The sequence below is a fragment of the Volvox carteri genome (genome assembly GCF_000143455.1).
Source record: "Volvox carteri f. nagariensis unplaced genomic scaffold VOLCAscaffold_39, whole genome shotgun sequence".
NCBI lineage: Eukaryota > Viridiplantae > Chlorophyta > Chlorophyceae > Chlamydomonadales > Volvocaceae > Volvox > Volvox carteri.
The window spans coordinates 463,504-487,298 of record NW_003307582.1 but is presented as its reverse complement, the minus strand read 5'-3'; the positions used below and the strand labels follow the sequence as shown (position 1 = coordinate 487,298).

At 56.4% G+C, this 23,795-nt stretch overlaps 3 protein-coding genes across 3 annotated transcripts; all 3 read left to right on the top strand.

Moving 5' to 3' along the window:
• Positions 1–8,026: 8,026 nt before the first annotated feature.
• On the top strand, positions 8,027–15,260 carry VOLCADRAFT_94714 (uncharacterized protein; the record flags this gene model as incomplete). The annotated part of the gene is made up of 6 exons (XM_002953936.1): positions 8,027–8,135; positions 8,237–8,329; positions 8,525–8,774; positions 9,230–9,849; positions 10,843–13,247; positions 15,201–15,260. 6 exons carry the CDS (start codon positions 8,027–8,029, stop codon positions 15,258–15,260), a joined length of 3,537 nt encoding a protein of 1,178 aa, XP_002953982.1.
• Positions 15,261–17,134: 1,874 nt separating this feature from the next.
• On the top strand, positions 17,135–17,965 carry VOLCADRAFT_64300 (uncharacterized protein; the record flags this gene model as incomplete). Its single annotated transcript, XM_002953935.1, has 1 exon — positions 17,135–17,965. A coding segment is annotated over one exon (831 nt), but the record flags the coding sequence as incomplete, so codon positions are not given.
• A 1,202-nt stretch (positions 17,966–19,167) lies between these two features.
• VOLCADRAFT_94713 (uncharacterized protein) lies at positions 19,168–23,494 on the top strand (the record flags this gene model as incomplete). Its single annotated transcript, XM_002953934.1, has 8 exons — positions 19,168–19,212; positions 19,459–19,757; positions 20,144–20,294; positions 20,756–20,788; positions 20,917–21,028; positions 22,068–22,147; positions 22,496–22,568; positions 22,692–23,494. 8 exons carry the CDS (start codon positions 19,168–19,170, stop codon positions 23,492–23,494), a joined length of 1,596 nt encoding a protein of 531 aa, XP_002953980.1.
• Positions 23,495–23,795: the final 301 nt, after the last annotated feature.

Genomic DNA, 23,795 nt, shown 5'->3' with positions numbered 1-23,795 from the left:
GGACACTACACCACGGACGGGCTCAACATCTCGTTGCATGGCGCTGCTGGTGCAGTAAACACCAATGTGGCGCCACCTGCAATTGCCTTGCCGGCGTCAGCTGGCACGCACAACACCGGATCCGGAACCAGCACTTTGGCGCCCGCAGCTGGGGCCTCGACCGCTGGTGCTCCCGGCGGGGGAACAGCCGGGACTGGCAGTTTGATAATGATAGGTTTAGGGTCTCCCGTACCATTCCAAGCAACAGCGTCCGGCCCGGGCGCCTGCACGGCTGCAAGCGGTGGAGGTGGAGGCCCCGGCGCTGCCGGCATGGCGTTGCCTTCCGGGCGGTTGCTGGGCGGACCAATCAGCTCGCTGCAGGCCCCAGCAGAGGTCGCGCAGGCCGGCAACAGTGGTGGCGGGGGAGGCAGCACCTCAGCCGGCCCTGCTGGGCACCTCAGCCGGCGGGGGGGAACCCGCAACACGGGTGTGACGAGCATAGTTGCGGCCGGTGCCTGCACCTCTAATACTACCTCACCGAATGGCTCGGGAGCTGCCGTGGACCGGTCCCTGCTCCGATAGGGCTTGCGGCGGTGAGCGATGTCTCCACGTAAAGGCTTTACGGCCCGCCGCCTCTTATCACATCTCTGCAGCATCACTGCACATTCATAGCTATGTGCTAGCAGTTTCCTATGCTATGTGGCTAAAATTTGAACGAGGAAATGGTATATGGGGTGGGTCGGCGTTGTAGGAAGACCGTGCATGTGCCATTTTGTCATGTGTTTGGGTGTATATTTCCTTGAAGAGCTTCGTCCTTGCGGGCCTGGTGGTGTAACTAAGGCCAGGGCAGATAGCCAATTGCCAGCAAGGCGCTGCCGTTGTGCGCTGTAGATAGGTCTCCAAGCCCCCTTTTGCTGGCCCAAATTCTAATAACTGTGGCTATTTGGCGCCTGGCGGTGCTGGGTCCTGCTGTGGCCAGGGGTTTGTGCCGAGCCCTTCTACCTGCCTACGCTGACGCTGCAGCCGTGCATGGTGTTTCCACCGGACTAAACATTGATACTACACGGATACCGGTTCTCGAACACGGGCGCAATGTTGTGAGTGCACTGCCGAGAAGTACAAGCAGTCAGATATGCAAGTTAGGACTTGGAACTGCGTGAGTAGTCTCAACATCAAATCGATGGCGCTGTCGCTAACGGGCCCAATGGTAACCTGCTGTATTGATGCCGGTATCCGGGCGTTCCAAAGCTAGCTGGCGCACAAGATTAAGCGGCATTGTAGCAAGGGCTTGTACAGCATGTGGCATATGAGAGGTATGTCAGCGGACAGCTTTGTTGATTCAGGGCATCAAGAACTTGGATTCTTGTCCGGACTGAACTGCGCTCAGGGGAATTAGAGCTCCAACATGAGATGTGTTAGGACTCGGCGGACCCTTACCCCGGGCGATCTCCACGCCATCGGGTGGATTCGCTGAGGGCATCTGGACCGGACTCGGGCAAATTTTGTCCTCCGAGATGAGGACGCTTGCGTGGGGTACTCATGTGGCAGGGGCTTTCCCGTGAGGCAAATATAGCTCGTGTGCGTTCGCATGAACATGCAATCATGAGAGCGCGCCAGATGAGGGGCGCAAAAGCGGATTTTCCGGACAGGCGTGCGGGGACGCATGTGAAGGCATCTGAGCTGCGGCCGGTGCCGCATTAGTCGCGTGCATAGCGCAGCAAGAGGGCAAGCCGGTGGTCGAGCTATTTGGCGGGTGGGACGCAGGCGATTGCGGTCCTCTCCCAGCCGGGATGTTGCTACCTGACACCTAACACCATACACATGGTGATATTTTTGGACGAACCAACTACGGGCCTTGATCCGATCATGGCCAATGGCCATGTCATCTATCATACCATGCGGAATTACGGTGCATATAACCATCCGCACTGTCTTGGGCCTTGACGATATTGCCCTGGCGTGGACCGGCAGATATGTTGACGTCGTCACATGGGGCCGTCACGTACCTGAACAGTTCGCTACTGTGGATGGAACCGTTCATGACGTCGTAGGAACTTAGGCGCGTCGGATGCGCCAGTGGTTACGTGATAGCTGACTGAAGTCGCGAATGGTCAAGCTTGCGTGTTGTAAGCGCAAGGCCGCATGGAAAGAATCGCGCCTGTAGCATTAAGCATGGGCAAGCGGCCTGCATCGTCTGCCCGCGCCAAGTGAAGGAACGCATTTACGATGCCAGCAGCTGCCAGAGTATTTCAGGATTGGCGAAAATGCAGGTCACGTGAACAACCGAGGGAGTATTGGACAAGGAGATGCTGATTCCATCGGAGGCTTGTCCAAGATTTGCAGGCTGCGATTGCTGAGTTAGCCTCCGTTACCAACGGTTCCGGGATATTGACGGCTCTGATGGACCCAGCGAACTTTGCAACGACGAGTGTTGGATTTATGACCTTGGCCATAGGATCTGTAGCTGTTTTCGTGGCCTTAGGTGTTAGGCCTTTCCGCTCGGGTTCTTCGAATTGGCACCGTTAAGCGCCATTGCTAATAGGCCTGTCGACTTTCATATGCATTGTTGCCAAATGTCAATAACATAGAATTTCAATTACCATTTTTCGAACTCTGTTAGAACTCTGTTAGATCCTGAATCAGTCGAAGTCGAGGGCAAGGATTGAAGAAGTAAGAAACGACTTCGTAGAAGGCTTCATTTCAGTTTGTATCACAAAGTGTAACCTGTCATGTTTGCATTAGTATTACAGACAGTGGAACATGCTGTCAAAGCGAAAAGCGAAGTCACTTCGCAGTCACGAATGAGTGGCCCAATTTTTGGTTGGCTAGTGACACTTAAAATTTATTTGAGGAACACTTTCATGATAAAGTAACTAGATGTATTTGAGGTCTTTAATACGCGTATTTCATTGATGTCATTTGCACCATGACCGGCTGCTGTTCGCCAATGTTTTACCACCGCCGTATAGTGATGCATGACTACAAAGTACAGAGATGACATAGAAGCATGAATTCGAGCTCTTACATGTAGGAAAATACAGGTATCCGTCGAATTAGGCAAAGTCCGTTGCACCGCTGGAGGAAACTTAGCGTCCGCATACAACGCCCACTGCTGCACTCGCGCTTGCAATCTCACACCTCGCACATCGCGCAACCTCGCCGACTCCGTTCAAAGCAGCGAACCTGGCTAGCCATGGCGCGCAAATGGGTCGAATCCCTGTACACGTCTGCACGCCCCTCCAAACGTTATGTCAAATTCAGCCCTGGGAACATATGACGCCAAACAACGAAACTTCCCTACACACCACGCATGCCCGTTTGCTACAAGCGCGAACGAAAACCCTAAAACCCTAAGTCCTGGCTCGCGACACATACGTGCATTGCTCTGGCTACTTTACTTGCCATGTTCACTCCATCGTACGGCCCCTTCTTCCTGTTCCTGACCCACGGCTTGCCCTTCGTCCCCACCCTCCACGAGGCTTACGAACCCCCCTTGGCCCTTGGCTTCCTCCCTGGCCCCTGCTGTGACTGTGTCTCCTGCCCCGGGCCCTTCCCCTTGCGCGTTGCCTTCCGCGCTCCTCAGCCAGCCATTCCACACCAGACCCAGAGGAGTCATCCAATCCACCTGCTGTTGCATCGCGGGCAGTTAGCTTCCCCAAAATGAGTGCATGTGTGTCCTCTGATATGCAGAACTTCTTGTCCTTCGTCCTCACAGGCACGTTGGCCATGATGAGGTCGTCGACCCGTGCTGCAGACAGAAGCATCTGGGTCTGGTCTGGGTTGACACTACTGCAATTAGCGGTTTAAGGTCCTGGGTTCGATTCCTGGGGAGACCCCCGAATTAGTCGGGAGCGCGAGATTATGGCTAGCTGCTGAGATGTGGAGTTGAGGTCACAGTTGATGGACCAGATTCGCACGCTGGATTGGTGGCGATTGCCGAACCCTCCGTCTCTTCGGGTGTTCGGGTGAATGGATGAGGAGGGGTCCCTGGATGCTGGATCCGCCGCCTTGGACTTACAGTTCGTATGGCGAAGTACAGTGTGGTAGTGGTGGAAGGTGCTATAAGGTGATAAATGATCTAGAACTGACAATGTGATAAAGCGGCCCAGAAGCCTCCCACTCTGTAACATTACAATTACATTACAGAAGCATCCTGCCGTCTCGATAGAAATGAAGATGAGAACCATCAGCATGGTACAGCCATCGGCCCTTCACGATTCGGGTCCCGGGCTCGAACTCCTTCTGGTCACCGTCTTTCCACTACGCTGTCCACATCACCCGACTCTCCTCCGTCAGTGCCATCTGTCTCAATCTCTGCCAAGGTGTCATACTGCGGGTATTGTGGGGTGGAATGTTAGGCAAAGCACATTGGAGTGAGGCAAACATGTACTTCAGGCACTCGAAATTTCATGTCATTGCGTACTTGCAGGTCAATCCCTTCACTTAGGCGGCTGTGGCTTGGCAAGATTATTATCCTCCACTCCGGTGTACAGAACCCCACAACTGTTGCGTCACATGATTGTAGCTTCAACACAGCACACGTGTATGGTGGGAGGTTGCTGTAATCGGTATCCACAAGAAAAAGATCACGGCGATGTAGGCCGAGCAAAGGTGCTGAAACGCGTGCCTCACCTTGCGCCTCAAAACTCAATTGGATAGGTAACCCCTAAACCAACCTACCAGGTACTCTGGCCACTCCAGTCCTCGTATGCCACAGCTTGTACAGGTGCCATCCAAGCACGACATCGCTGGATGCTGGGCGGGGCATTGCTCGGGGGCCTTGCACAGTGCTGCCTCGTACAGTGAGCCAGCAGTGAGCGTAGCTGGTAACGGCCGGACACTGTCTGAATGGCGGCGAAGCCTTTTGATGCTTGGGTGGAGTGGCAGGAGCTGACGCTTGCTTTGCACAGCAGATACCAGCCCCTCATAGTTGATGCACCTTACACAAACGCATACACTGCGTTGCTTTTCCTGTATGGACACATATAAAATGTAGGAAACAGTGTCTACACCAACAAAAAATGCCAATGCATAAGCGCAAGCAAGCATGTTCGCGTGTAAGCCTGACATACCTTGAAGGGCTTAATCCACTGCGGTTTTGCACCCCAGAAAACACCGTATGACACAGGTTTAGGGTCGTCGTACTTCAATGACCTGACATACTGCAAGTACAGCTGCTTGTAGCTCCGCTGGACGAACTTGCGCGGCAGGTATGACCGCACAGATGTGATGCACTGTTACCCTCACGTAGTCGTCGGCCCGTGGGCTGGCCTCGCTGTTCGCCAACCAGAAATTTCTAACAAAATGCAAAGTTTCCTCGCTGGTACGGTCACAGCGTTGTACGGTCACAGCGTTGTACCAGCCGGTAGGGTTCATATGGCTGTGTGTGTGACCCACTGATGACTTCCTCGTGACGGCGGGCGTGCAGCCTAATTACGGTTTGTTTTAAGCCTAATCGCTTATTCACAGCGGAAACAAGCCGCCCTTTAATTACTGCTTGACCTGCACACGATGCCAACAGCCAGGAAGGATAGTGGCACATGGCTGAAGGACATGCAACCGCCGGTATTACATCAGTGGCCCGAGGTGCAATTATACCTGACACAGCAGTAGCAACGGCACTCCAGCCAAGCTTCAGGTCCTTGCGTTGGCCACCGGTCCGCCGAGTACAGTCTAGGTATTCACGGACTGAGGTCGCGATGGCTTCGTTGACCTCAACGGACTGAAACGCCTTTGGCAGCCGGTCTTTGTTTTTACTGTTGCAAATGCCCTTCAGCAATTGCGCTAGCTCGTTTGGAGTGAGGTCGGCTACCTGCTGTAAAATGTTTTTTACCCTCTGAGAGGACATTTATGTTACACTGCAGGTACGCGTTTTACTTGTGGAGCTGTAGGTACAATGCAGACTACGATACTTTGTATGAGCAAAGCGCTCTTTATACAGTGAAACGCTTCGTTGCAGCATCTTAGGAAAATGCCGGCGAAGTGCGTAACGCCGGCGGTGGGGTAATTACGGGTAACGCCGGCGGTGGGCGAATTTGTAATGCCTAATGCGCCGCAGCGCACTTCTTTTGGCTTTTATTAACTTCATATTGCTTGAAGGTCGCGCATTTGCAGGATTCTGCCCGTGGGCGGGCCCAGTCTCGGGTATGTGAGATGAAAGCGCGTACTTTTGGACGTTGTTAGTCTGCCATCGGCAAACCTGTGACACTTAAGAAGCTATTATAAGTTTAAGGTACTTGTTTGCTCATTCATAAATGCGCTGCAGGCTTGTGTGGCAATGTCTCAGGGAAGCCCTCGCGAGCTGTTGTATCCGCATTCCAGCGTACGAAGTCTAGGCAACATGCATGACCCTGTTATATTCAGTGATACTTTTGTCATTATAAATTGTTTCGTGGAACGGCAGCCTCTGGCAAGAGCAACGCACTCGGTATGCTGTTACCGCCGGATGTTGCGGGCACAGGAAGCACACAGGATGTACGTTCCAATACGTCCCTATACGTTCACACATTATGGGTTCCCACTCCATGGCTCCAAGCCGTAAGCAATTGTTTGCTTCAAATTATGTTACAAATAGCGGGTTTTGGTAAGCGTTGTCCAGTAAGCGTACTTGTGCGCGTACTTCGGCATAACATGGACGTTGCTAGTCTGCCGTCGGCAAACCTACGTCACGTTTTCACACGCGTTGTGGCACCCAATAAGCTATTATAGATATAAGGGACCTGTTTGCTCATTTATATCAGCGCCGCGGGCTTGCGTAGCATTGTCGCAGTGGAGCCCTCGCGAGCTGTTGTATCCGCATTCCAGCGTACGAAGTCTACGCAAGATGCATGACCCTGCTCTATTGAGCGATGCCCAAAACATTATTCATGTTTACTGGAACGTTAGCCTCTGGCAAGAGCAACGCACTCGGTATGCTGTTACCGCCGGATGCGCGGGCGCAGGAACACAGTTGTTCCTAAGATCCAATACGTCCCTATACGTTCACACATTATGGGTTCCCACTCCATGGCTCCAAGCCGTAAGCAATTGTTTGCTTCAAATTATGTTACAAATAGCGGGTTTTGGTAAGCGTTGTCCAGTAAGCGTACTTGTGCGCGTACTTCGGCAAAGCATGGACGTGGTTAGTCTGCCGTCGGCAAACCTACGTGACGTTTTCACAAGCGTTGTGGCACCCAATAAGCTACTATAGATATAAGGGACCTGTGTGCTCATTCGTAAGAGCGCCGCGGGCTTGTGTAGCATTGTCGCAGGGGAGCCCTCGCGAGCTGTTGTATCCGCATTCCAGCGTACGAAGTCTACGCAAGATGCATGACCCGGACCTGTTTAACAATGACCATTTTATAAATGTTTCTTGGATTTTTAAGCTATGGCAGGCGCAACGCATTCGGTATGCTGTTACTGCAGTTGCCAGGGACGCGCGGCTGTTGCTGAAGTACGTTCCTATATATAAACCACAAATTATTGGTGCTTGCCTTGTGTGTGCACGAGGAGCAAAGGGTTTCCCACAAGAAGCACAAGCTGCCGCATGTGAACACAGGCAACTGCAGGGACCATGTGGAGTACATGTCCCTTGCAGAAGTGCGCAGGGAGCTGTCGAAGTTGAAGCTGCCTGCATCTAAGATCCCTGAGTACGCCCATGTGTGGGACAAGCCCCACCCCTGCGCCCTTGCCAGTCATAAGCAGCGGGGAAAGAAAAACACCGAGGAAGCTAGGGGGGTAGCACTGCCTTAAGCAGGTGGGCCTGGCATAGGTGGGCAAGGTGACGTGCTCGCTGGCAGCGCTGGTGCTGCTGGTGCTGCTGGTGCTGCTGAGGGTGCACCTGAAGATGGACACGACAACATACAAGGGGGTGGGGCGGGAAGGGTGGAGGAAAGGGGACGTCAAACAGCACCAGCCGCCAGGAGAAGTGCAGGGATGCAAAGCGGTGGGGGCACTGCTGGTGCTGGCGGGCGTGCCACTGGTGCTGGCAGGATCGGCACTGGCCATGGCGGCGGTGCAGCTGGCCCTGTGACTGGTGTACCTGGTGATGGCCAGGTAGGCACTGGCTATGGCGGCGGTGCAGCTGGTGCTGGTGGGGTTGCTGCTGGCATTGGCGGGGATGCCGCTGGCCATGGTGAAGGTGCTGCTCGTCTCGGGGCTGCTGCTTCAGTCGGCAGGTGCACCACAGGACAGGGCGCCAGCGCAATAGACGACGAAGACGAAGACAACAGCATGGATGAGTTGAACCCCGTCGACAGTGATGCCGAGCCGTCCATAGTGGCTGAGCCGTCAACGGCGCGCAACCCTGCTGGATTACGGGAGATGCAGCTAAGGGAGGGCGGTGCCACCTACGAACGTGCAACGGCTGCAGGTCAGTTAATTAGTGGCCAGGATCCAGTCATGTGCCTTGGCCAACCTGCTGATGATGTGAACCCTTGATGATATATGCTGCTTCATGTTTCTCTGTACATATGGGCAAGCCATTTCGCCCGCCAACATGCACCACTTGACCCTGATTTAAATATCCTGGGCAGACCATGCAACACATGCCCATTCATGCTTGCAGGTGATGGTCGGGTCGGCATGGGTGCTGAATCCCGGGGCTGTTTTGTGTCCACGCGGAGAATGTTGAATAACACCAGTTGGGATGAAAGGCTGGTTCCTATTGACCTAGAAACCACGATGGGGTCATTACTGAATTTCCTTGGGGAGCCGGTCACCGCATGGATGAATGCGCCACAGCATTTATTCCGGCGTCGTCAGACGACCTACATCAACGTCTGCAACGCTTTGGGGGCCCAGCCCCACCCTTCACTGTAAGTACACAGTTGGACAGTGTTACGAAGATTGTAAAGGATGCAAGGTTACATTCCGCTATTTCGCCATTCGAGTCATTGCAGCCAGACGGGAAGGCAGTATGGAACTTTGTTACTGGGGCCTGGGTCGGGGTAGTGTTTTCATGCGTGAACAATCAGCGGTGTTAAAGAGGTGGGTGCGTGGCATCAAAGGCCTCCTTGGGCATAACAACACACGCACGTTTGTATTTTTAGGCAATTTTACGACTGGCCAAGGCTTAAGTACTTCACGTATTCAGTTGTGCGTAGTTCCTAGTTTCTGAATGCGTTCGCCTGTAGCGATCCTGTTTGGGGTTCTTTGTTACCTGTGACCCACGGGTCAGATTGCCTGGAGTGACCCGAGTACGACCATATTTTCCACGTGATGTTATTTTTTACCGCGTACGTACCCTGTACGTCCATACATGCTTGGTCAGGAGGTCACAGTACAACAGTCTGCGGGAGCAAACGAAGAAGGTGGCTGACAGGTACCGTGGCGAGGCAGCTGCCTTCCGACAACAACACGAGGATATTATGAAGGTCCAGCAAAAGCTCCTATCTGCTGCCGAAGAGCTGCAGGGCGAAATGGACGCACTGTGGTCAGCTGCTGCCGTACGGGAGCAGTCAGCTGCGCAGTTAGAGCAGAAGGAAAAATTTGACGCGCACCAGCTATTCCGCCAGCAGTACGAGCTGGGCACCTCATTTACGTCAGAATCACGCGATGTTGAACCTTTCGCGCCGGCCTTCTTCACCACGGATGTGGTGAATGCAAGGACATTGCTGGAGGAGCGCATGCGGGAGTTGCCTGGGCCAGCAGATCAGCCAGGCGCGGCCATCACAGTCGCGGATGCTCCAGACCTTGCCAAGGATAGGGTTGCATGCAGGTGTGCGCAAGTGATGGATGAACTTATCGGTGTAGCGAAGCCGATGGGGTTCATCGATCGGACACCTCCGCCCACCCCTAACCCCAGCAAGACACGTGGACTGGGCAACACGGTGGACGGCAGCAGTGCTGCAAAAGCCGCTGAGGCGCTGGATGCGGCTGTGGACTGCCATGGTGAGGACAACGGCATTGGACAAGTTGCAGCGCATGATGGCTGTGCAGCTGCTGTGCTCCTTGAAAGTGCCTCGCTGCCATGTGGGTCGCCCACCGGGATGTTTGTTCCGTCTAGGCAGTTGGGTGCTAGCGAGCTTCAGGATTAGCTGGTGGCATTTGGTTTCCGTTTTGAGTGGCATCCTAATCGTCAGCTGCTGTTTGCTTTCCCGCCCAGTAGTGTTACATACACGATGCCATGTGTTTTGGTGAGGTGACACGCCTCACAAGTGTGCCCACCGCCGCGGTCGTACTCATGTTGGCGCGGGATCGTCGAAGGAAGACGTGATTTGTAGCAAACAGGCATGCGTGGTATCTAGGCAAGTTTCGTTGTTCCCAGGGCTGAATTTGACATAACGTTTGGAGGGGCGTGCAGACGTGTACAGGGATTCGACCCATTTGCGCGCCATGGCTAGCCAGGTTCGCTGCTTTGAACGGAGTCGGCGAGGTTGCGCGATGTGCGAGGTGTGAGATTGCAAGCGCGAGTGCAGCAGTGGGTGTTGTATGCGGACGCTAAGTTTCCTCCAGCGGTGCAACGGACTTTGCCTAATTCGACGGTTACCTGTATTTTCCTACATGTAAGAGCTCGAATTCATGCTTCTATGTCATCTCTGTACTTTGTAGTCATGCATCACTATACGGCGGTGGTAAAACGTTGACGAACAGCAGCCGGTCATGGTGCAAATGACATCAATGAAATACGCGTATTAAAGACCTCAAATACATCTAGTTACTTTATCATGAAAGTGTTCCTCAAATAAATTTTAAGTGTCACTAGCCAACCAAAAATTGGGCCACTCATTCGTGACTGCTACCCGTGATGAACCCTAAAACGTTATTGGTCGTTGTTCCCCTTGGCGTTCTTGCTCAAGTAGGCAGCGGCATCTCTTCGAAATTCGCTTAAGGACATGGAATTACCCAGTACCATGGAGAGGTTTGCCTCTTTCCCCGCTTTAGTGCTCGAGGCTGTGTGGTCCCGCCTCTCCTGTGCGGCACGCCGCAATCTTCGGGCAACATGCCGCGCTTTACGGCTCCGCATCGACACGGACCTGTTGCGAACCCTCGTGGCGGCGCCAAACGGTATCACAGCCCAGCGGCTATCGTCGCAACCGCCTCGCTTGCAGCTGCCCACAGAAGTGCTCCAAACACTGTTATGCGCAAGCCGCCCGGTGGATCGCGCACGCGAGCGAGCTGCTTGTGCGGCCAGCAGCCGATTTCATGAACCGAAAGCTGACGGCGGGGCCGAGCCTGCCTCGTCTCCGGATCCGTCATCTAGCTTGGCCTCGACAGCATCTCCGACCGGTCACCTTACCCCTGCAACCGCTGCTGCCTCCACTGTCGGCCGCTTCCGCAACCTGGACGCCCTCGTCCTCGCACCACACGCCGGCTGCACCGCTATGCCTAAGGCCTTCCTTTCCCCACCGCTTGCCCCACTGCTGGCGCCCTTCACAGCCGCTAGGGCCTCGCTATCCCATCTAGTTCTGCTGGACCCCCTGCCGGGACCGTCAGAGCGTGATATCGCCGCCATCGCCGCCTCCTTCCCCGCGCTGGTATCACTGCATTTGTTAGCCTCGCCAGGACACAGCACACTCCCGGCAGTGCCATCGCTGGGTGCATTGCGCTCATGTGCCCGCCTGCGTAGCCTCGCGTTGGACCTGGGCCGCAGCTCTGTACTCAGCGCGGGCTGTAGAGTCAGTCTTGGGCTGCTGACGCAGCTGACCCGCCTGGTTTTAGGGCTGGTGGACACCGAAGAGGATGAGCGGGACACCGCCGCTGTAACCGCTGGCGGCAACGGATTTTGCTGCTGCTGGGCCGCCCACGCCGGCACAGCACCGTGTTCGCAGGAGCGTCAGCACCCGCTGCAGCACCTCTGCCACCACCACCACCACCAGTTGTACGGGATGTGCTACTCGCCGCAGCAGCCGGTGTCGGTGTGTGCCCCAAAGCCGCAGGGCCTTGTGCCAGCAGCTGTTAACGAAGGCTGTGGAAGCTGTAGTCTTGTCACAGCGCAAACGGATAGCATGGTTGCGAGCTTCTATACATTGGCTCGCGCGAATTTGAGGTCGCTGGAGCTGCGGGTGATTTCTTTCGTGCCGTATCACCGACGACTGCTGCTTGCTGTCGCCGCCGGTGGCGCCGCTGGCAGGGCCAGTGGCTCCTGCTCCTGCTGTAAGTGCTGTGAGCGCGCCGCCTTGCCTGGCAGCGTCACCGGTGACAGCGGGCTGCAACACCTGTGCCTGAGGCTCATGCCATCACCACAGCACGCCGCCACGATGTTGACGTCTTCCGCCGCCGGCGGCAGCTCAGGCCTCGGGGGCTCCTTCGGTGGGTCCGGGCTTGGCGGCGGCTGCGGCGACTTTGGCACGCCGTCGGCCTCGCTTAGCTGTGGCCCGTTGGCGGTATGTGACACGGCGGCGGCGCCGGCGGCGGTGTTAGGCTGGGCACAACCTTCCGAGTCGGATCTGATGCTGGCGGTGCTGCCCACCCTCAATGTATTGCAGCATCTAGAGGTTCCGGAGCTGCTGCTCACAACAAGCAATCAGCTTAGATGCCTCTCTGCGCTGATACACCTGACGTCGCTTCGGATTGGTGGTGTTGTGGCGGCGGGTGTGGCTGTGAGGCCAACGATGCCGGTTGGCACCTCTACTACCCTAGCTGCTCCTGCCGCCAGTAGTGGTTGGCGCGGTGGCTCAGCAATTTTGCCCGGGCTCCGTTCCCTGGTGGTGGAGGCGGAGAGCCCCGCCTATGGCGGTGGGTCAGCGGTGGCGCCGTGGTGGTCGGTAGTGTGTCCCTCTTTGCGTACCCTCTCACTTACCCTGCAGTACGGCAACGCGCCGGGTGGACCAATGCCCAGCACCGGGCGACACGACACACAGCCTGCGGCGGAACAGCTGGCCGCCGCGCTGGCGCATTTGGAGGAAGTGCGGCTGATCGTGTGTGTAGCGGGCAGGACGGCGGCGGCACCGGCGGCACTGAGCTACGGAGTCATCGGCAGGGGTGGCGGCGCCGGCAGCGGCATACGCGGCGTGCAGCCGCTGCGGAAGGAACTGCCCGAGATTCTGCGGCGCTCCTGCAATGTACGGCACCTGGAGCTGCATGTCGCCGATCCAGCTGAGCTGTTGTCCTGCGTGCCAGAAGATATCCTATCTGCGGCAGCGGTAGAGCGGGCAGCTGCCGTGGCGACGGCAGTAGCGGACGGAAGCTTGGCCGGAGGACCCAGCAATGATGCGGCGTTGGTGCGAGTGACATCTGTTGAGACGCTCAAGCTGGTCACGGCTGCGGGCTGGGACGCGGCAGGATCGGAACTGACGGCAGGGTCGTCCTCTGCCGCTGAGGGCATTGAGGCTCTCTTTAGTCGCTTGGTGAGGGTCTTGGACAGAGCGAGACCCGCCCTAGGGTGTCTGTGTCTTTCCGTACCGGGGCTCTGGGTGGGTATTTCTGGTAGTGCCGTTAGGCAGGAGGACGCGTGGTGGGGCTGCGAGGACGGGCACAGGGCAAGGGCAGCGTCCGCTGCAGAGGGCCTGGCGCGAACGGCAGCAGCGCTGGGAACGCGGTTGTGCCTGTGTGGGCTACGGGCTGGTGAGCGGGCGGGGTTGATTAACGGCCTGGAGCAGCGCGGCGTGGGGTTGGCGGAGGGCCGGTGCCCGGGTTGCGTTCTGGAGAGGCCCATGCATGCTGTGGTCGGATGATGTTGCAGAGGGCTATTACGTGTTACTGGCTGTGGCTGGGGTTGTCCAGCACGCATAATCATCGTTGTTTTTTAGGTCGGCGTTGGGTCGGCGCTTGAGCAGCAGTTCTCTTAGGACTCCCGCTCGAGGAGGGCGCAGCGTCGAGATAGGAGACCGCTAAGAGGAGTTGGAACGTTTCCATCCTCACGAGGGGATGGTTGCCGAAGTTGTGGGATAGGAAGAGCGCAACCACGGAAAGCGGAAACAAGCCCTAACCGGAAACCGCCCTAAACATGTACGGTGTCAGGGTTTTAGGGTTTTAGGTTTTGCTCGAGACTGGAGAAAGGGCGCAATCATCCTTGCAGTCTTAATGCAAAGCGGGCCATGGAGGCGGATGACTACGGCAAATGCGGCAAACAAACAAGCGCGATCTCCATGTGTCAACTTGTCCTGGATGATTTGCCATCAAGCGCAAGTTCAGGGCAACGAAACCACAATAACAATCGGATGATTTGCGACAATGACTTTCCTTACACGACGACATTGGCCGCGCCGCCGTCGTCGCTGGCTGTTTTTACAATACAGCACCGGTAGGTGTGTATGTTGCGGATGTCACGCATACAGTCTCAGACACAAACCAAAGGAAAGACGGTAAATTTGACGCGACGCTAAAATGATGTGACACGGACCTGCGGAGTCAACGCGACAATTGTACGGGCCAGGGTTGTAGCCGGCGTACCTTAACAAGATGTGTATCGCGATACAGTTCTTGCCAGCCTTGCCGGCCAAGGAGCCCAGATATCAACATGGACACCACGGGGACTTCCCTGAAAGATAGCGATGGCAGCCAAAGCAATCTATTGATGTGGGCAAAAATATCGAGACGGCAGTAGAGGCCATACGAGGGTGCTTCACGGGGGCCGCCCACCCCCAAGGATACACTTGCATTCAAACATCCTGACCATAGGACAAGGATCCCCCGTCCTGTTCCATGGCCGAATAGGCCCGCCGCCGTAGTAATCTAGCTGATGTCAAACCGCGAGAAGGGGTAATGGGCTTTAGCGTCGGGTGGAAGATTAGCCTAACACGTGAATAGGTTTTTGAAGTTTTTAGGTTTAAATGAGCAGCAGGGTAGGCCGGCGTTAAGACAGATTATGGGAAATGCCACGGATGGCTTCCTGGTGAGCTTGGGAGAGCTCACCAGGTGAACATGGACCGCACGCATAACGTTTTTTCACGCCCCGTCCAAAACGGTAACATCGAAGCATACACATTTTCCCCCGTCGGTCTGGACAGCTAATTTATGAAGCAAAAATGCCGCGCGCGCAGAAAACGGAGGGTTGATAAAGATTGCCGCAGAAATGAGTCTGATGTAAACCAACGAACGGAATGAATTGACGTGTTGACACCTTGGAGTTGCAAGCTTGCAAGGAGCCAGTCAGGTCAAAATAAATGGTTGAAAACATTGCATTGTGAGTAGGTAAAGGACGTGGCCCTAACACCACGCGGCGTCCTGTAGGCTAATGGATGCACGTATGTCTGCGAATAACGTAATAAATCTAAACTGTGACACTATTACTATACATAATCACTTTCCAATATCAAGCTTGTCATGCTTGCTTCGTCTCCATCGCTCTATCTTGTCAGGTACGACAGCGCGAGGAGTCCCAGCCTGCCATGATGATGCCATTCAGACGGGTATCGTAGTGACTTTAACTTGACCTATGATGTTTCTACGTGACCACACAGTCTGCAGCTGACATATATTGTGTTTGACTTTCACGCAGATATCGCAAGCAAGCAACACGAACGCACGGTAATGACGAACTATTTCTGAGTAAATATACGAGAAAATGATTAAATCAAAATGCTACATGTTCGGGACAGATTACTTTGACGAGCACACACGCTGATAATTGACCATTGACAAGATACAGCAACACACCAGCGGGTCAAGTCATACAGTGGAGTATTGCAAGAGACGCCTTAAGGAAGTCTCTGTCCTTGGGAATCTGGACCGCGAGGATAAGCCAGCGAGCAAGCCTAAACCCGGAAGTCGTATGCGAGCTGGAATCAAGCTGATCGTACAAGCACCATGTGCGATAGGCTAGTAGCGTTGGGGTGAGTACCCTCTTCAGGGTGCTGCCCCCACACTTCGCGATGTACATATTGCACGCGGAACCATGTTTTCGGGGACCTTTCCAATAGGGGCCAATGCGCTCACCGCGGGGAAAGTGCATAAGAATAGGTGCATATCATTTTTTCTGTCTAGTACAGATGCCTCGCTACCCGTCAGATATATACGGCCCGTTTTCCAGGGCTGGCAGGAGCCACCGCCAAACAACTCGGAAAGATGACGCCGCACGAGGACGTTAAATACTCTCCGCTCCCGTTTAATCGAAGAGTGCAGCAGCAGCACCGTCAGGATCGAAAACAACCTGAAGGTACGGCAGACTGACCAGCCTGCGTCCGGCAGCAGGTGGAGCACTTAGGTTGTCAAAGTGTGCTCACTGTGTGCTCAAACAAAGTGTGGCGGTTGTCAAAGCCCCATCCGTGTTAATTGGCGAGTATAAATGCGTAAAGGCACTCAAGAGCTTTACAGTTCCTGTCCCGATGCGTGCGGTATGGGGTCTTCCCATGTGTATGAACGAAACTAACCTGCACAAGCAAGAACGCTGGACAGCCCGTCAAGCAGCGACATAAAGCGTGTTCTGATCGAAACAACTCCTCACTTACTGAAAGCTCTATTCCGCAAATCTGCCCGCCCTGGTCCGAGAACATGGGAAATCGTTATTCTTAAGATATTCGTTTCCTCCCTTGGATTGCTATCGCAGGAGGGCAACCTGGGTTCATGAAGAGCATGCAATTTCGAAAAAGGCCATCGAAATCGAACCATGCCCAGCAAACGTCAGGCGAACCGAAGTCAGCAGTGGCGAAATTACCAATCCAGGCTACGCGACCCTGTCGTCCCGACAGCTGCACCCGGAACGCATTCGGCCCTCGAAAGACAGCTATGGCCAACGTGCAGATATTCACCACTATTGCCTTCCTCACTATCCTTACGCACAGCATTTGCACTGCTACCCTTACAGGCACAAGTGCTCAAGAGCAGGTCTATACAGCGAGCGAGTCTTTTTTAATCCGCGTTCTCCACGAGGGTCGTAGGACAGGATTACATGGGAGGACAAAGCCATTGCGAACACTGACCAGCAGAAATCTTCTAGTATCTGAAGTTCCCTCCAGCCCAGCCTCGCACCAGAATTCCGGAGATCAATGGTGGCCGCCATCCCTAACCCAGGGCCCATCAGATCCTCTGAATACAGTCAACGCTACACCGCCACTGCAGCCGCCTAGTCCACAGCCGCCATCACCCAATCCTTCGCCACCCAGCCCTACACCGCCACTGCAGCCGCCTAGCCCACAGCCGCCATCACCCAATCCTTCGCCGCCCAGCCCTACACCGCCACTGCAGCCGCCTAGTCCACAGCCGCCATCACCGAATCCTTCGCCGCCCAGCCCTACACCGCCACTGCAGCCGCCTAGCCCACAGCCGCCATCACCGAATCCTTCGCCGCCCAGCCCTACACCGCCACTGCAGCCGCCTAGTCCACAGCCGCCGTCACCCAATCCTTCGCCGCCCAGCCCTACACCGCCACTGCAGCCGCCTAGCCCACAGCCGCCATCACCCAATCCTACGCCACCCAGCCCTACACCGCCACTGCAGCCGCCTAGTCCACAGCCGCCATCACCCAATCCTTCGCCACCCAGCCCTACACCGCCACTGCAGCCGCCTAGTCCACAGCCGCCATCACCCAATCCTTCGCCGCCCAGCCCTACACCGCCACTGCAGCCGCCTAGTCCACAGCCGCCATCACCCAATCCTTCGCCGCCCAGCCCTACACCGCCACTGCAGCCGCCTAGCCCACAGCCGCCATCACCCAATCCTTCGCCGCCCAGCCCTACACCGCCACTGCAGCCGCCTAGTCCACAGCCGCCATCACCCAATCCTTCGCCACCCAGCCCTACACCGCCACTGCAGCCGCCTAGTCCACAGCCGCCATCACCCAATCCTTCGCCACCCAGCCCTACACCGCCACTGCAGCCGCCTAGTCCACAGCCGCCATCACCCAATCCTTCGCCGCCCAGCCCTACACCGCCACTGCAGCCGCCTAGTCCACAGCCGCCATCACCCAATCCTTCGCCACCCAGCCCTACACCGCCACTGCAGCCGCCTAGTCCACAGCCGCCATCACCCAATCCTTCGCCGCCCAGCCCTACACCGCCACTGCAGCCGCCTAGCCCACAGCCGCCATCACCCAATCCTTCGCCACCCAGCCCTACGCCGCCACTGCAGCCGCCTAGCCCACAGCCGCCATCACCCAATCCTTCGCCGCCCAGCCCTACACCGCCACTGCAGCCGCCTAGTCCACAGCCGCCATCACCGAATCCTTCGCCGCCCAGCCCTACACCGCCACTGCAGCCGCCTAGTCCACAGCCGCCATCACCCAATCCTTCGCCGCCCAGCCCTACGCCGCCACTGCAGCCGCCTAGCCCACAGCCGCCATCACCCAATCCTTCGCCACCCAGCCCTACACCGCCACTGCAGCCGCCTAGCCCACAGCCGCCATCACCGAATCCTTCGCCGCCCAGCCCTACACCGCCACTGCAGCCGCCTAGTCCACAGCCGCCATCACCCAATCCTTCGCCGCCCAGCCCTACGCCGCCACTGCAGCCGCCTAGCCCACAGCCGCCATCACCCAATCCTTCGCCGCCCAGCCCTACACCGCCACTGCAGCCGCCTAGCCCACAGCCGCCATCACCCAATCCTTCGCCGCCCAGCCCTACACCGCCACTGCAGCCGCCTAGCCCACAGCCGCCATCACCCAATCCTTCGCCGCCCAGCCCTACACCGCCACTGCAGCCGCCTAGCCCACAGCCGCCATCACCCAATCCTTCGCCATCAAGCCCTACGCCGCCACTGCAGCCGCCTAGTCCACAGCCGCCATCACCCAATCCTTCGCCGCCCAGCCCTACACCGCCACTGCAGCCGCCTAGTCCACAGCCGCCATCACCCAATCCTACGCCGCCCAGCCCTACGCCGCCACTGCAGCCGCCTAGCCCACAGCCGCCATCACCCAATCCTTCGCCGCCCAGCCCTACACCCTTTTTGCCTCTGCTACCTTCTGAGTTTGTTTCGCCAGCGCTTTCTTTACCTTGGGCGCCACCTCCGCAATCCGAACCTACACTTGTGTTGGAATCGCCCGCCCAACCACCGCAGCTTCCTCCTCCTAGCCCAACGTCTCCCCCCTCAGTGCCACTGCAATTGCTTTCACCAGACTCAAGAGTACCGGATCCAGCACAACCCTCGCCAGCATATCCGCAGTCACCTTCTCTTCTTCCCGGCGCGTCTATTTCTCCACCTCAAATCCCTGACTTCCCACCCAGCATTGCATTATCCCCTGCGTCCCCGTTACCATCTGAACCGAGCTCGCCCTTATTTTCCTTCGCGCCGAGCCCAGCGCAAAACCCGCCTGTTCCATTAGTTGCACCGGTTCCGGCTCCTAGTCCCCCTTCTCCTCCATCGCAAATCCTGCCGGTGGGCTTCCAATCCGTGATGAGAGCTTGGGTGCCTGGGCTGCCCTCTTCGGCTCGGCTGCAGGTAGGGCGTTTGCGCTGTCCGTCCTTGCCTGGCTCTTCTTCCCTGTCACTTGTCGCTTCACGTTCACGCATCACCGTTAAGGGACTTGGTATGTAAGGGTGCGAGAGTTCCGTTCTCTGCTTTTCGATTCGTGTTTCCTCACGGTATTTGTTTAACTCTTTAGCATCTGTCTTCCCGTGCGCCAGGCCTAGCACTTGACGAACCCTTGTGAACCAAGGAACTGCCTTTCCTGTCCTCATCTCGCAGGCGATTTCAAGCAACATCGGCAAGTCCCTGGGCGTCAGCGGCGCATCCATCACGACAACCGTCGTGGCCGCCTTCCTGGGCACCATTTATCGCCTGGAAGGCACCGCAGGGACTGCTGGAGGTGCCACCGGAGGCAGGCGGCTGTCGCAGGCAGCGCTAGGTGCGACTTCACCCCTAACCTCCTCGAGACCCCCTCCCCTGGCCAACCAGACCCAGGCGCAGTGCACCCCCTGTACACCGGCCATCGCGTCTGCAATGGCAACTAGTTTGTGTGCCATGGCTTCACTCCAGAATTGCAGGTAGGCTACTGCGGAGGTTTGTATTAGGAAACACGCAATCTGTACACGGACTGTCCTCAAGCTCGCGGGTGCAGCATGGGAAAGGTGCTTAGTCGGTCAATGTGCTGGCCGCTCGGGGTGACCATTGAGCAGCAAACCTGGAGATATTCGTTCGTCATGATCTGACCGTATTCTCGTCTAGTAGCTGGCGAAGATCGGCCGCGACACCGGGGGCGGTTGCGTCAGTGATTACAATGCATCGCCGTCTGAACTTGGGTTCGCCCAGTGGGTTCGTGGGTGGGGTACCGTTGAAGCCGCCCAACCCTTGCCCATATCATCGGCCAATTGCGCTCGATCATGTGCAAAGGCGTGAGCCCTGCTATTCCCGCTTTGCCCTGGCCCGCCAGCCTTGTCACCGCAAACTGCATCAACGCCAGCACTGCCACGGAGTGGGTCTTTCCTTCGCTACCGCTTCGCACACTGTCGGTGGTAGCTTCGGACAAAGGCTGTACGGGCTACGTTGCGGCTATCATTGGGTACAAGGACACGACAAAGCAGGTTCGATGCGCTGCGGCTGATCCTTCCCTCTTTTTGAAGGGCTCGTCCTGGGCATATTTTTGACCTTATCCGCCATCTAAACTCCTGCAGCGGTCAGCTGGAGTCACTATCACTCGCCATCAGGCCTCTAACCTAAATTTCTAGATGGCAAATCACGGGTTCTATATTAGGCACGCCAGGTTTCAATTATGTGACATTGAAACCTAATATAGAACCCGTGATTTGCCACCTAGAAATGCCAGCCATACGTTTGCGCAGGCCATTTTCGAAAGGCGCAGACGTAGTTTCCGTTTATCCTATAGATGTCGTAGGTCCGCGTGGCGCATTTGCAGTGCTCAATCCCGCTGGGGCACAACGTATTCGCAATGCAGCGGGCAACAGGTTCAGTCCTAGCCTGTGGCACTGATGCCTGCTCTGACGTTCCTGATCCCCCCTGCCTGCACCTTTCATTTGGCCCCCAGGAGACCATCATGCAGGTCATGATGTCTGGAGCGGTAAGCCATTCTGTTGACTAGGGTGTTGTGCTGGCTGCAGAGCGACGGCAGCGCATTTTGGACCCAGTGTCAGTCAACCTGCTATTTCTTATAAACGACACTCTGCCATCTGTGCTTCGCATTCACAGGTCAACATCAGCAACGTGGGCAGGATAGCACCACCGTCGCCTTCTGACATAGCCATCTCGGCGCAGCTGCAAGTCGTTGTAGCCAATGAGCCCTCGGCATCCACTTCTACCAGTGAGTGTTGTCACGGGCTGAGTGACAGTACTGTGTGTGTTGCACATGAGTTGCGTTACCTTGCAAAGATGTTGCGGGCCCATACGAGCCGGAGACCCAAGGGCCAGCTGAAGGCTTTTCAAATAGGTAGATGTCGTAAAAACGCATAGCAGTGCGGCTGCTATTTGAGACCCGCCTTAGCCAGATACTGTGGATAAAATTCGCCAACTTTTACTGGCCATCCGCTACCATCACATGCTTCGTAGCCTAATCCACCCGAAGCCCGACAGGAAATCTGCATGTCTATATGCTGGACAGTCCAAAAGTATATCTTTTTCGTCTTCCACGGCTTGGAGCTTCAAAACGTGCAGATCCGGTGCCTTGCTATTATCGTCCGTAAACCCAGCGGGTAATCAATCCCACATATGAAAATGTACCCTCCCCAAAAAGTGAAACAGCTTGGACGCCCAATCATCTGCAAGTTTTCCCCTAACGCCGATTTGCCGGCCGATGCAGTTGCATCAAAGCTCGACGCCCCGCTTCGTGCGTCCTTCTCTTCTGCCATATCCGCACGGATTTGGACAAACAACCCGAACAACTAAGAGGGCATCCCTGCTTAAAGCCTTGTTTGGACTCAAAAGGCTTTCCTATCATGTTATCGTTCATATATAATTGGCTTGCAGGAGAGGGCCACGAAACCCCTCTCCTCTAACCTCAGCCAACGCAACTCTTTCGGCACCGTATTGAAGTCTTTCTTAAAGCCTACCTGGACAACATAATGGGCGAGCCCCGCTGTGGCAATGCACCTGCGTGACGTGCCGGTTGACGAAAAATGATGAATGGTGCCAAAGCCTACCCCGAAACCAGATGCCTACATAATATTCCCGGAATCTGGGTATGGTTTTCGTTCATACAGCGAGAACTTGTGCTCTTTGGAGCCCCGACCCAGTCCACCAAGCCGGATGTTAAGGTCCGTCCTAACAAACCACCGCAAAAACACGCCAACAATTTGCATCCGGCCACCACGTATCCATCTGCGTTCCTTCCTTTCCCCGGGCAGCATCCTCCATTCCCCTTGTCGTGGACAGTGGGCGCGTGGCGCAGGGCGTCGCCACAGCCATGGGTCTGCCGCCAGACAAGGTGAGTTGTAGCCGAGCCGGGTGGAAGGTACTTGCTTTGCATCAGTCGCGTCAGCAGCCGCAGCGATGTACCTGCAGGACGAGGCAGTCATTGCTCCATTTACATCCATTAGCGCCATTTGAAACTTTGCCCCTGCCGTTAACAGACCAGCGAGCCGGGACTGAGCACAAGCAGTTAATGTTCCAGCTATTCACGGCGTTGTTGTTCATGCTCCCTTTTCATTTACGCTCGTGCCCCCACTGCCATCCATCGCATCCCCCCCCCCACGACCGACAGACTCGCTTGCGACGCATGCCATGGTACCGGTATCTGTCCTTCACCATTTTACTTGCGCCTTTCTTGCCGTAGGTCTCCGTCACCATGGCGTTGCAGGAGTCCGTGTATGGCAATGGTGGCATCTCGGCTTCTCCCTCGCCCTCCGGTGTGCCTTCATCAACAGCGCAGGACAGCTGTGCCAATAAGTTCAGTTTCGGGACGCTGTGCGGCTCGGCAGCGGTGGGCGCTGTAGTCGGCCTCGCTGCAGGTGGGGTGCTGCTCCTTGCAGCTGTGGCTCTGCTTGGAGTGGGCCTCATATCCACTGGTGGCGGCCGAGTGCAACCCGTGCGAGCGGACACCGCCCACAGGAACCGCAACGTGCCCACGGTGACCTTACTGACGGCACCGCCGCCGCCGTTCACCAGGCACGGCGGGGGGCCCGGCTTACAGGTGCATGGGCGGCCATGGGTCCGAAGCCCGTACAGTGGTGTATCTTCGGTGCGCGGGGAGGCGATTGCCTTTGATGCCGCGCCATGGCGCACCAACTACGTTCAGCCGCAGAACCCAGGCTCGGTTGGCCCGAATTCGGGTCATCAGTCTGCGAGTATGGTGTCCCTTCCGGGGCCGTGGCGGGCACCGAACCACAGCAGTGTCGCAGCTGTGCAGCGGCGGGTGGCCACATATCATGCGGGCGTTCCAGCGGGTCCATTGCCTGTGCCGCAGCCGGCAGTGTCATTAAACGCTGCTTCTGCCGCTGCGAACCTTCACGGCTTGAGGAATTTGGGGAGCAGCCCTGTGTCGCTGCCGCCGGATTTCAACTCGCTCAACATGCCGGGCCGTGGCAACACTGGAGATCAGGTGGCGGTCGGTGGTGGGGAGCCGAGTGCGAGTGTGCGCGCGGTGGCCGCCGCCGCCACAGCACCACGGATACAGGAGAGCAACTTCGTAAATCGTCCAGGGGCATTTGGGTTGTTGCAATCTGCAGACCCTGCTTCGTCCATCGCTATTGGGCGAAGAGTCCCGTACAGCGGCCTTCAGGCAAGTAGCCCTGCAAATGCCGCCCGGGGCTCTGGCATCTATCGGGGAAGGTGAGGAACTTAACCGGCGCATGGTCATTAAAACAGCTGTACTTGGGAACTGCAATCAGCACAGCGTTTTGTATTGTCGTGTATCTCAATGTGTCGTCGCTCGTATGTGACTGGGCCCGTGGGCGTTGCATACTCCTGGTAAAAGAAGCGCCTTGGTGCCGAAGGTGGCTACTGCAGGGCCCAGACCACACACCACGCGCGCTGATCCTCTGCGGTCTGGCGCCCTGCGAATGATTAACAAAATATGGTAAGGCGGCCCTTCCACATAAGTATTGAATGCTATGACGTGCGAATCTCGGGTTCCG